Consider the following 13,338-nt stretch of genomic DNA (forward strand, 5'->3'; position numbering starts at 1 on the left):
CCTAGTTCATCCTGAGCTAACCTTCTCAACTTGAGCTGCTATTGACTGAGAAATATTAGGCTGGGGAGAAAAGAAGGGGAAGGAAAAATCTACACAAGATTCTGATAAATGTATTGCAGAGACTTGTCTATCAGGACTAACTTAAGAGGAGACACAAGAACCAGACAGATAGTTTTCCAAAGAACTTGTAGATAAATCTAACAGAGATGGTACCTTTCTTTAACATAAGGGAAGTCATGCTGTTTAGCAGCTACTTCCAGGTACCTGCAAGACCAAGGCTCAGTTAAGATCTTTTATGCCAGAGGAAAAAAACAACAGTAGTTATAAACACCTTTCAAGTTGTATTTAAGCAGGAAAACTATTTTTACTCTTTTATTATTATGCTATATACACACACCTACGCTAAAAAGAATGATGACAGACTGAGCCATCTCCTCAGAGATGGAGACTGCAAGAAGGAAACCACAAACTAATGAATTCACTATGGACTTTCTGGTGTTGATACAGGACAATCAGGAAGCAGGCGTGGCTCCTTTGAAAACTGTTGACCAATGGATTCGGACTGAACACCTGGGCAAATGCACAACAGTAGCTGAATGTACATGAAGACTAAAGAGGCTATGAAAGGAAAGAAAAGAAAAAAAGCAGAACACCATCACCTTTTTTTTCTCCTCACAAAAAGCCCTCAGCCAATTTCTAGTTTGAAATGTGTCATGCCCACAGTGACATTTGTCCATGTTAATGCTGCTTGCAGACCTGCAAGGGCATTAATGGTGGTGCTGACAATTCCTGTTTATCTCCATAAGTCTGGTGGCAGCTAACTACTTTCATACCAAAGGACGGAGTCAGCATGTTGTCATCTTGGATCTGTTTGCTCGGAGTGGAATTACATAGCAAGAAAACCACTCTTGAGTGGGAAGGCTCTTCCTGCTAGGAACACTACATCACTGAGTATCAAGAGAGACATACTCAATTTAATATGAGGAAAACTGATCATTGGTACATCTGCAGGACACTTTCTACTTCACAAAATTGAGATAGCTGTAAGTATAGAATAAGCAGGGCAGAGGGGATGCTAATTTCCTTCCCTCTTGAGATTTTTTCTAGTGAATAAAAAACTAGGCTCACAGATTGCTCAGAACATTATTTAAGAGTTCCTCCTTTGTTCAAAAGAATTAGATTTTGGTACTGTCACATGAGCTCTCTGGAGAGGCATTCAGCTAGTCTCAGTCTACAGTGAGACTTTTCCTGCTTGCTTGTAGGAAAGAAAGAGACTGCCAGAGGAAGCATGAGTGTGTTATGCACTCCATCTTCCACACACGGTTCAAGGCTGAGTACAGGGCAAGAGAGAAGAGAAAGCCAAGGTGTTACTTTTGGTGAAGGCTAGATGTAGTTTCTGTCCTTCTGGCTCTACTTTTACCACTGAAATGGGTTAATAAAATCTGAAGCCAGTTCTTGTATAGTCCTTTCCACTTCAAAAGCAGGGCTGCATTTTAAATCATCCATATTAGAAACAGCCAAGCTCCACGGAGGGATGAAGTAAAACCAAACCAGACCATTCTCCATACTGATATTTATTGTCAACCTATCTCCTTTCCTGAAGCTTACAAAGTCACTGAAGACAAGACAGAATGGGATACTGACTGAAAGGGCAATTTTCTCAGAGGTTAGAAATTTCCTTGGACAGTTCTGGGAACTGGATGAAATCACTGACTAGTTAGGTTGAGTGGTTGGGGTTTTTTTTCAAATGAAGTTAAACTTCCCCTCAAAGAAGCCTACAGCAAGGAGGTCTGATTAAACCTCTTATCTATGAATTATTCCAATGAATCTCACATTGCCCCTATGGAGGACTCCCAAAACACAGGATGTTACCCAGATGCCAATGACTGATGGGCCTGAATTTGCCTGGCAGATCTCTGCAGACTTCATTCTAACGTATCTTTGAGACTCCAAAAGAAAGGAAAAACAAAAATCCATCCAAAAAATCTCAACTGTGGCTCACAAGAGTAACAAAGACAAGGTGCTATAAGAAGGGCTCACCCTTTAAAAATTCACAACATCAAAAGACAGATTACAAAAAGTGCAGTAACCAACAAGTAAGTAACATACTTGGAAAATAAATGGGATTTCCTCAACAGCTCAGCAAATGCTCACAATAAGGCAATTTCTCTTCCAGAACTACCATAAAATCCTGCACTTAACTTCTAATGGCTGGAGCCTCCCAGCTAGTCTAGAAGACACTCCACAAAGAGGCTTGCTAAGAAAAATGATTAATGAGGTTTCACTGACATTTTTTTGAAAAATGATGAGCTAGCTACATGCCCCTAATAAGTGTTTAAGTCTGAGAATTCAGTACATTATATTTATGATTTTCTTTATTCACTGTATGAATGTAATTACCTCAGAGAAAACTGTCATGTTTTTGGCAGCATCTAGACTTCCAAATTTAAAATGACAACAACAAAAAAGAAGTGGACACCATGTTTACATCAACCTGGATGCATATAAGAGAAAACAAGTTTGCTGCTGCTATGTTTTCTTACAGACTACTAAATCAGCATTATGCTATGGGAGAACTAAGCCTTCTCTAATCCTTATTTCTAAACTCCAGAGAGATCTACACAGAAACCAGAGGGACAGCAGAGAGAAAGTAACACAGTGAAATGATGCAACTAAGGAGTAAGAGAAAAAAACAGAAAGTTAATATTTGAAACCCAGCCCACAGGGATGCTCAGTGCTCTGTAAATAGAGAGCCAAGCACTCATGGTACTCACTGGAAGTATCATCTCCAGCTTATAAAGGAAAACTGCACAGCTTTTCCTCAAATAATTGCATTACTTCTTACACTTTTTAAAATCAAATTGTGACATGTTGTCTCACCTGAACCTGACCCAGAAGAATAATCATCATCATCAATTGGATAGACGCCTGATGCTTCTTCAACAGAGCTGTTGTCAAGGTATAAATCTTTATCAGAGGTCAAATCTGCTCTCTGGAAAACAGATAAGAGGGAATGGTTAAAAAGGTAACAGTTCTCCAGCGTAGCAGTCTCTTAATCTTAGCTCCTATTTCCAAAGTTGATGATGGCACACTGAACAGTTTACACTTTCAGTTTATGCAATGCCTTTGTCTAAGATGCTAAAGAAATCTGTAAAATTATAGCATAAAAAAAAAAATCCAAGCCTGAACAGTGGAAACTAAGAAACCACCCAATCTTTAGGAAGCAAACCCCTTTCAAATCACACTTCATCTCATGAAATGCATGAACGAATAGGATTTGCAATATACTCTGCAGAGTTTCTACAACAAGAAAGAAGCAAATCCCAGGACTGAAGCCCTCTGTCAAGATCTCAAATATACAAATCTATAGGCTGTCACGTGAAGTCTGTCATTTGATGTCAAATGGGAAGCAAAAAGAGCACGTATCAAAAACTACCTCAGACGTACATTGAGCCAAACCTTCACCAAACTCTTTACAAGTTAGAACAAACAGCTGGGACTACAGAATACAAATGTTTCCAAGACAGTGCTGTTGATTAAGAATTATGACATTTCCAGCCCGATCAGACAGCATATCTCCAAAATTCTGGTCAGGCAAGTCGCTCCAATTCTTAACTGAATGCATCTCTCCTAAAATTTATCTGTAGCTTCAACAGACTAAAAAGTTGGCTTCTGGTGACTTTCACCACATTTTTATGTCTGCAAGTATCTCCCTACTGAAGAGAGGTTCTGCTAAAATGAGCTGATAATAGAACAAGGTATCAGTCATCCTTTTAGACTGACAATTCAGGCTTTGAAAGACTAGAAATTCTCTTCCTCCACAGCAGTTTGCACTCAACAGAGCACAAACTTCATTATGGGAGCCATGTATCTCTGATGACTGAGAAGGTACCTACCACTATTACTACTATTGCTTTTACCAGCATTTCTGTGAATGCCCATTTGCCACAACTTGTTGAAGAAAGTATGACAGTTTCAAGTGGAGTTTTAAGTCAACAAGCCAAATACCAAAATACTATACCAAAATGCATCTGTTCTGCATCTCATAAGCACCCGAATCTGCTGCTATGAGTCCCAAGGGTTTCCGTCTTACTTTTTACTGCATGGCATTAATTGCCCATTTTATTCTACCCAACATTCACTGCAGCTTTCCCAAAGGGGTACCAAACTGTGAAAGGGATAACTCCTGTATGCAAAGACCCATATTTGACTTTCCAAAATAGTTTTTGCCCAGAGGTCTAAAAAATATTGTTGAAGACATTTGTGACTTTTTTCAGGAGGTTTTTGGCAACAGATTCCTGTTCTAAGCTTCTTCACAGCAGAAAACCATTCTTCAGTTTGATCTAAAATAAAAAATGATTCTTCATGGAAAGCAGAAAAGCCATCCTGATTATTAGAGTATTTCAGAGTAAAAGCCCTTTGCACTGAGGGTACCTAACACTTCTCTGAGCAGCTCTGAACTAAAACAGTGTTACCCTGTTTTTCTTCCACAGAGGAAAAGAAAAACAACACAGCATCTTGTCAATGTCTACTCTTGCTGCTATGGCAGCTTTTACCTGTGGGATATGTGGGGGGAAAAAAAGCCCTGTTTTTAAGATAGGTTTACAAAAGGCCTGCTCTCATCTGCAGCTGCTAGTTCACACGGTCTGCCTGGAACTGGCTGCAGTCCAAAGCAGAAATTCAAGACGATGTCTGGTCACCATCAAATGACTTAATTCATTTAAAAGATGTCTCCAAAGGAAGGCCTAAAGTACTTTAGTAGGTGTATAGGTGGTATTGTAATTAAGACGCAGCTGAGACTGTTTCCGTGTAGGAAAACAACTCCCTGTCACGGCACAATTATCCTGCTGTTGATCAGGCTGCCACAATGGACCAAGCCACTTCACCCCATTTTACTTCAGACACAATCATGGCACAAAACGGCCCACTCCTCAGTATCAGGCAGGAAAAAACAAAACATATTTAAAAGGAAATGCAGGTGGCTGACCATAAGTATAGAAAAGGCATTCAACATTCAAAATGTATCAGAGGTAGTAAATGTTACCCAATGCCAAACTGGGGAAAAAAAAAATTTGAAGACCTACATGGAGAAATTTCCTAGCAATGGAAATTGCCAATAGCATTTGGCAACAGCTGAGAAACTGCCTGAGTTTGCAAATGTTAGTGAATGAAAACTAGTCTTCATAAGAAGTGCCACACATCTGCGCCCAAAATTTTTAGTGCTGAATAAAAATATGAACATACCAACCAATTTATTTCCTAGGCCATTTCCCACTTCTGTATATGTCAGAAGCCAACTTAGTAGAATTCAAAAACCAAAGAAAAACTTGAAGCACCCCCCAACTCCAAAACAACCCTGTCTTCTTGCTCTTCCCAGCCTCACAGGACTCAGAGAAGACAGAAATGATCCCTGACAGTTCTTCTAAAGATTCAGTTTTTGTAAGACAGCTGAGCAGCTAACCCAACACAGCCCAAACTGCAAGCGCCTGGTCAGTCAGGCTCTCCACCATCATATTCACTCCCTTTCGTTCAATGAATTATGGCTTTTCAGCTGCCTCAAGCTTTCATTTGTAGCTATGCTGAGATGTTCTCAAGTTTTAAACCACTTAAAAACAGAGGAACAGAAATGGAGAAAAAGCCTGGGTAGTTTTCAGCAGCAATTTGAGCATCCATTGTATTTTTTTCTGGGATGCAAAGGATACAATGTGAAACATTATTTAGTATCTAGTATTGTTCATGGCACAGCTCCATCAGAACGAGAAAACTATTCCCCACAGTCTTACAGATCCAGTACAATATTTACTATAGGAAGAACTATATGATACAGTGAGCCCCAAATGCATTCAGATCAGACAAAAAGCTCCATCTGAGGAAGATGTCTGCAGCTTCTCTGGCCACAGCCCCTTGCTTCAGCCCGTTTCCAGTACAAATGATTCTCGTCTAGTGGAACTTGGGCAGGACATGAGCACCCTCTCAAACCAAATGCACAAAGAATCATACTCTAGCTTAAAAATCTCCAGGCATTTGCATAGATAAATGCATTGCACAGTCCCCAAACAGACTCTCTTTGCAAGCTGGCTAGTAGACTTGAGGTAGGGACACCCCATCTACACCCACAGCTTGCACCTCTTCTCCCAGTTGCTCAGAAGCATGAAGCTGCCTTAGGCCACTTGGAATGAAAACTGCCTTAAGGTTAAGAATAAAAAGAAAAGCCCAACAGTTAACAAAAAAATGCACAGCCGTTAAAAGTAATTCTGTGAAGATTAAGCTTAGAAAAATGAGAGACGGTTAATGAAAATGAAAGAATACTTCATGGTGCTTAAGTGAATATCAAGCACTGAAGCCATGCTTTGCAATTTTATGCTATGTAAAAATAAATTTGATTTAATATTTGCTCTGGAAATGTTTTGTCACTTGTCAGCTGGGAATCCATAGGGGTCCATGGACTACTTCCAGGGTGTTCACAAAAGATAAGTTGGGAAAACAAGTCTGTTGTCAGTAGACTTGGACACATAAAGGTCTGTACTAGAACTTCAATATGCTTAGGAGGAAAAATAAAAAAGTTTGCAAATTCTAACTCCATAAATCCATTTTTAGTTATTATGAAGGCCAAATATTTAAGGGACTATTTCCTATGGCTAACAACTGAAATGAGGGCCCTCATGTCACTTTTACATAACAGCCTTATTTTCAGATCTATTAAAACTGCAGGAACACCAGGCAAGGATGTCTCTGTTATCAGTCCTTTAATCTGGCCCTGAAGCCACAAAAACTGCTTGTTACCTCTTGACAGAGATTGCATTCTCATCCATCGTTGTTATCCCACTTACATTTTTATTCCAAAAATATAATGCTGCAAAATCCTGTGACCTAAATACTTCACATGCTACATGCCAATGATCACTGATTCCTGTCTGGTTATTGACTACACTGGCATAAATCTAAATCTCATGGATGTAGTGTAGATTAGCACCCATTAAGTACTCAATAAAAGATACACCAGTTTTGTGTGAATTTGAAATCTCAAAGTCTTTATTTTACTAAAGCTTGCATTTTTAATTTAATAAATGTAGATCATCCAAGACATATTATAAAAAAAATCCTCATTCTGACACTAAATGAGAGAGGAAGCAAAGCAAAAGAGCTTTTTCTGACTCTTCATCTCATGAAAGGCATAAATCATTCATCAAAATTACAATGGCAAAAAATAGAAAACAATCTTCAGACAATAGGAGGGTTGGGAAAGGATGGCACACTTCATTTAAAAAAAAAAAAAAAATAAGTACAAAGTGCCCCGTCATAGCCATTCCCTTTTCCAGTGCTGCTGTTACAGTCAGTTCTCCCATTACGTGGGGATGATTTAGGAGTAAGACATTAAAGACTTTCATGCTATGTGGTTGAAGCCAAGCAAGCTGGTGTGAGGAGTAGTGAAGAAGTAACGTCTACCACGGCTGTCGTGGCTGTTTGAAACTCAGATGGAAGAGCGATGGGTAACTGACATATGGAAGGAAACGTTTTATTACTTACAGATGCACTCAAATTTCTGTTCTCTGCCTTTTTGGGTATATGTATAGGACAGAGAATTTGAGGTTTGCAGCTGGGTTATTAATGGTACATCATCTCCCTTTTTCCCCAGATGGAAGTCTTTTAGATGTAACCCGTTTAGTATGCACACAACCAGAAACTAATATTTTTAAAGTGATATCACAAATATCTAAGCCAGAAGGCTCTGAAAATTTGCAAGCATTACAGCTGTTGATTAGGCAGAGATCTTATACGTAAGAAGGAGAAAGAAAACAGATTTTCCTCTTCTATTAACAGATAGTGCTGTTCCATATATGCTTGTATAAAAGCATGCTCAGCTGATGAGTCCCAGTTCACCAAAGTGATGTACTGTTCATATACACTATGTTTTTGGAAAGCTAACTACCTGAACACATTCATCTAAAGCCCAGGGGCCATTGCAGAGACTCCCATTGAAGGCTGGAGAAAAGGCGGTTGTGTGAAGAAGCTGTATTTCCCTCTAGGCTTCCTGCAAAAGGAACTATGAGCTGCCACCCAACAGGAGTTAGTCCTAACAGACCTCAGCACTGCCGACCTCAAAGCTGGCAGGTATCTTCCTATCATTGTTTGCCATTTCTTTGCTTTCCCTCATCACACCAGGAAAGCTATTTCACGGGTGAGGCTGCCCCATTAAGAGTTCATTAACCTCATCCAGGAATGAGTCATGATTTTAAACAAAAAAACTCTACAGCGTGAAACTTGAAAATCAGATTTACACCTCAAAGTACTAGGTTTTCCCAGAGAACCATGCTAACCAGAAAAGCAACCACCTTCTATATCTCATCATGTTACTGGTTCTCAGAGATGAGCCTCTGCCAGCTCTGACAGTGCTCATTGACCTCCTTCAGGTTGCACATCCCTATGCCATCCACAGGTACCCTGCTACAAACACGTAATTTTGAAGGAAGATTTTATGTTATAAGGCATGTTTACCACTAATTCTCTTAGTAGAGATGTCTTTCTTTCCTTTCACTGACATGCACTACAGCTGGGAATAGAAGAAAGGGAGAGTAGTCCCCATTACTTCCTTTCAAGGTGGTGGCAGCCACCTTTAAGGACTCACAGGCCAAACTCTTCCCAGTGAACCCCACCTCAGTGCACTGTGCCAACTGTGGTGGGGCCTTCAGCGGAAGTGGCAGTGGGAGGCATGATGGTGGGCAGTTGTGGGATCTGAGAAAAAAGATGCTAATAATTAGTGGTATAATTTAAGCATAACACTCTAAGGACTCCCCGTTTTCTTTCTTGGAGAAACTGTACTGCCTGCACAATGGTGATCTTAAGTGGAGTGGGTACTGGCCACAGGAAAGTTGCCCTACACCATGGTCAGGGTAACTATGATCACAGCAAAAATATTCTTTCCATAACAACAGGCCCCAGACTGTATTTTCCAAGTTTGAGAGCAAGAGTTTCATACAGAAGCCAACATCTGCATTGCTCATTTCCCCTGGATCATTTTGACACAGTTACTATCTCACAGTTTTACCTCAGAATGGCTTAAAACCCTTCAAGCACTCCCCAAGGCTGCTGCCTTTCCGTGTCAGCCCTCTTGCTCATCTGCATGCCCAGTGTGAAAACCAGTCTCGTGATGGGAACTGCCTGGACCAAATTTGCAAAAGCCACTGCCTCCCCCACCACTGGCTTTGCCCAATTAAATAACAAACTTTGATTGCCATGACACATTCTGGAGAGCTTCTTTCCACAGGTATTTTTAAAATCTTAGAGGACGTTTGCTGCCCTTCTTCAGGTAAGGGTGGAAAAGTAAATTGGATTTGTATGGGTGTCCCTACTAGTGTTCTAAGTTGGGTGTTTGCCCATGGAGATGGCGTCAGTGTCGGCAGCGGCATGGCAGGCTGAGATCCTGTCTGGTGCAGCACAAAGCCACTACCGTGGCTGGAGCACATGCCAGAAAGATTATTCACGCTCCTTGTACCTCATGCAGAACTTCCTGATGCTGCACAAAACTATAGCTTTAGGCCTCCAATCTCTCATGACAGATAAAGAAAGGGTTTGACCGCTCGTGCCTGCTGAGGAAAGGCGAAGAGCCCAAAATAAACACAAGTACTGCAAACCACTAATACTACTGCTAGCATTCAACAATAGAGGAGTCTACCAAAAGAGCTGATTTACAGAGATTGCTTCATGTCAGAGCCAAGAGTCAAAATATGCTGGCTTTTAAGATGTGCAGAGTCTGTTACGCCAGGCTAATTACCAAACCAGAGGCATATTTGACAGGGACGGCACTAATAAAACGACTCTTGCTGGTGTCAGGCATTTCAGCAGTCTATGTCATAGCTCACACTAAAGAAAATACACCGCATCCATAGTTCTCACAGCGAAACGCTCCAAGGCAAAGAGTTCCCCCAGGGTAAGGAGACACCAACAAGGCACCACCATGTCAGCTACTGTTCACTTATGGCTACACACCAAAGTAATTACAGTGCTGCAGTTGATAGATTTAAGTTCACATTCTTCATGAAGTCATAGAAACTCACGTGCCTGTTTTCTAAGTCATCTGTGCCTTTAGAAATATTCCCCAATGTTTAATTACATGCTGTATGGTACATTATGTGATAACAGAACTTAAAACGATAACAGGAGAACTTGTTCAAGCTTAATTGAAGATGTTTTTATTCCCATTATAAAGGCTCACAGATCTGTGTAGTGGCTCTTTGACCTGCTTACAGCTTTGGAGTTGAGGCTTGTCCTGCCTTGAGGAGAAAGTTAAATGTCCTCTAAAGTTCTGGCCTGTTTGACGTAAATTCCAATGGAAAAAGCTTCTATCTTTCCACTTCTTTTCACAGTCTAATTTCCAGTTGTGCATCATTTATCTACTAGATGCATACAGAGACCAAACTTAAGTCTGTTAATATATAATCCCTTGTCTAGAAACTGTGTTGCCCAAGGTGAGACAGAGATTGCTGTATGAAGATGCAGGAGGGAGGCAAGCAAGCATGGCAGCAAGATCAGGCAGAGCTTTCTATCCTTACACACAAGTACCAACAGCACAAGATTTGTGATGAAGGACAGATCAAACAACTTGCTCCATGCTCCCCAGCTACAACAGATATTTAGTAAATGAACAAAAAGAGATCCTTATCAGCTACCCAACAGCCCTCCTAAGTTATCCAACTAAGCTCAAACCCACGTGAAGTAGTATTAAAGGATGGCTAGCTGAGTGAGACCATAGTTGGGTCTGCCCCTACAAAAGATGTTTTCATCATCTACTTGCAGAAGATAACCTACATCTTCATTCAGTTACGTAGAATTTTCTGGAACAACAAAATTTTACCTCTGTGGATCTCTGCCACCACTGTACCCCAGTGAAGAGCAGTTCTTCACCTGGGCAAAGTTTCCTTAGAAGAAGTCTCACAGCCACATCTCACAACTCTGCAAGTAAAAGCTACCTGGATCGCGGGATATGAAACTACAGCATTTTATTTTCTTTCTCCAGCAATGAAAGTTTTCTGCATTTCTACAGCAGTTTACACTGAAAGCCCATGCTCGAGAGAGTACCAGACCTGTTGGTCCTTCCCCAGACCTACAGCTGGGAAGCTGCGTGGTCAGATCACCTCCACAGAGTCCTAATTCAATGACCCCATAAACTTACTCCAACTTGGTTACTTAGGAATGATAGAGGGGCAGGGCAAATCTAATACGCCAATCCAAGCAAACAGTACTGCTGTGCTGTTTACGTGAACCCTCTGATTTGACGTTATATCACATTCCCTGACTTGACACCAACAAGTCTTTCTCTCCTTGTACATGAAACCCAGAACTGAACACTGCAGTTTAGTGGACTCCTTTACCTTGAAAAACTCAAGACTGCTTAACAGTCAAGGTACAGTACACAGCAATTCTCATTTCCCACGTAGAAGCCAAAGTTTCTCCGGAAATCCCAAAATTAAAAGATTCAAAGCCCTTACAGCTTTCACAACAAGTCATCAATCAGTGCAAAGAATAGTTTATTCTTCAGCTCTGCCTTTGACGTTGGCTTGATACAACAGGGAAACTACTTTAGAAGGGTTACAGCTGAATCAGCTTCCGAAGCGCTACTCCAGATGAAAATATTAAAGGGCAATGTGCAAGCAAAACAGCATCAGAGGCTAGCAGCCAGCAATGTGCATCACAGATTGATTTATCTCAATTAGCATAGCAATTTTCTTCACGTTTTCAAAAAAGCACCCATTGGTTTCACCAAAAATAGGATCAAAACCACCATGCAAATCGTTGTCACAGCTCAAAATGCTAATCAGTTTTTTAAGGACACATCAGCCCATGTGCAGACAGGTTAAATTTAAGGCACAGCTGTGACCAAGAAGCTAAATGCGCTCCTTTGAAAATGCTGAATGAAGAGGTTAGCTTGTCTTTGAATCACCAGTCATAAGTCTGACAGTAACAGGAGAAGCAAGTAGCTTTTGGTATAGAGGTCATAACTACATGTACCTGCCCCAGTCAGTGCTTTTAAATGTTAACGCGTGCTGGCTCTTCCACACACACCTCCCCTCTCCTTTCATGCTTTACTTATCCTTTTTCCTAATCAATCAGAAGAACTAACACTTATATTTTCCTCCCTCCTCTTGAGAATGTGGATGAATGATTAAAGCTGCCAGGGTAACCTCTTTGGCATGCATGCCAATAACTCCCCACCTAATAGCCTTTCCTCTGCCTAGCTGCCCTGGCCCACTGGTGATTACTGCAATCCCTTGAAGTGGTCAAATTGCAGGGCAACCCCCATGGAAACCTATTTGGAGCTGTTCGAGCTCATACCAAAGAATGATGTTTTTAATACAGATTGTTCTTTTTAAAGCCCTACAAAAGCAGCTGTAATCAATCGTAGTGGGAGCACTGCAAACCTCTACCAGTTTCAAAAGCCCTATATTGATTCCTTTCTAGTCTGTGGATTTCAACAAAATAACCCCATGTGAGGAACCCAGAATGAACTAAAATGAAATAATTTAAATTAAGATATTTTTGCCATTAGTAGCAAGAATTGGCAATAAACTGCCCCAATCAATTACATTCCTTTCACATAAATAGGGAAATTACATCTTAAAAAATATTATTAAAGTTACATTAAGCACCAATTAAATATTACTAGCAAAGGTTATTTATGGCAACTGAAGTTTGTCAAGGGTGAGGAGGAATCAGAACTCACAGCTTAAGGAGCAAGCATTACCAATTCTTGAATGCATAATCTGTTATGCAATAGGGAGTTATTTGTTGAACAAGGTCCACGAATCTCTCAGTGGACACTTCTGTTTGCCACCTGCAGCCAGCAGACTCTTGGTGACGGCCCACCAAAGCTCCTGACAGGTGGAAAAATGGCCACTGGTAGATCTAAAATCTGTTTGATTTTTCTAAAATTGTGTGCTATCGTAGCAATTAGCTGAAGCAATTTCCCTCCCTCCCACAAACACACACAACCGATTTCAGAAGATGGTCATAAACTGCTCTAAATGAAGAGGAATCCTGGATCCTCTAGAACTGAGATGAATGTTGGTGGTAACACATTCATATCCCAGGTTTGCTAGATTCTTATTTAAGTAAGAGCTCAAATAAGCTTTAAGGATGCTTAACTAAAACATCTTTGTACCAGGACTCTCAGCTTCATTACAACAGAATATGCAGGAAAAGAATCACCCTTGAAACAAATGTCTTAAAAAAACACCAACAAACACACAAAAAAACCCAAATCATCATCATCTTTGTACTACTTCAGGTGATGACAGAGAAGATTTTCTACTCAAAACTGGTACTGTCTAATGATGCAAAATG

The 13,338-nt window shown here is 40.6% G+C and overlaps 1 protein-coding gene across 1 annotated transcript in view; it reads right to left on the reverse strand.

The window, feature by feature from the left end:
• Positions 1 to 13,338, reverse strand: part of SDC2 (syndecan 2) — a 60,851-nt gene that overhangs the window by 8,539 nt on the left and 38,974 nt on the right. Inside the window, exon 2 of the mRNA XM_074815343.1 lies at positions 2,881 to 2,992. Coding sequence (XP_074671444.1) covers positions 2,881 to 2,992 — 112 coding nt within the window. The remainder of the gene's footprint in view (positions 1 to 2,880; positions 2,993 to 13,338) is intronic.

Source organism: Strix aluco, chromosome 1, assembly GCF_031877795.1.
Source record: "Strix aluco isolate bStrAlu1 chromosome 1, bStrAlu1.hap1, whole genome shotgun sequence".
Taxonomy (NCBI): Eukaryota; Metazoa; Chordata; class Aves; order Strigiformes; family Strigidae; genus Strix; species Strix aluco.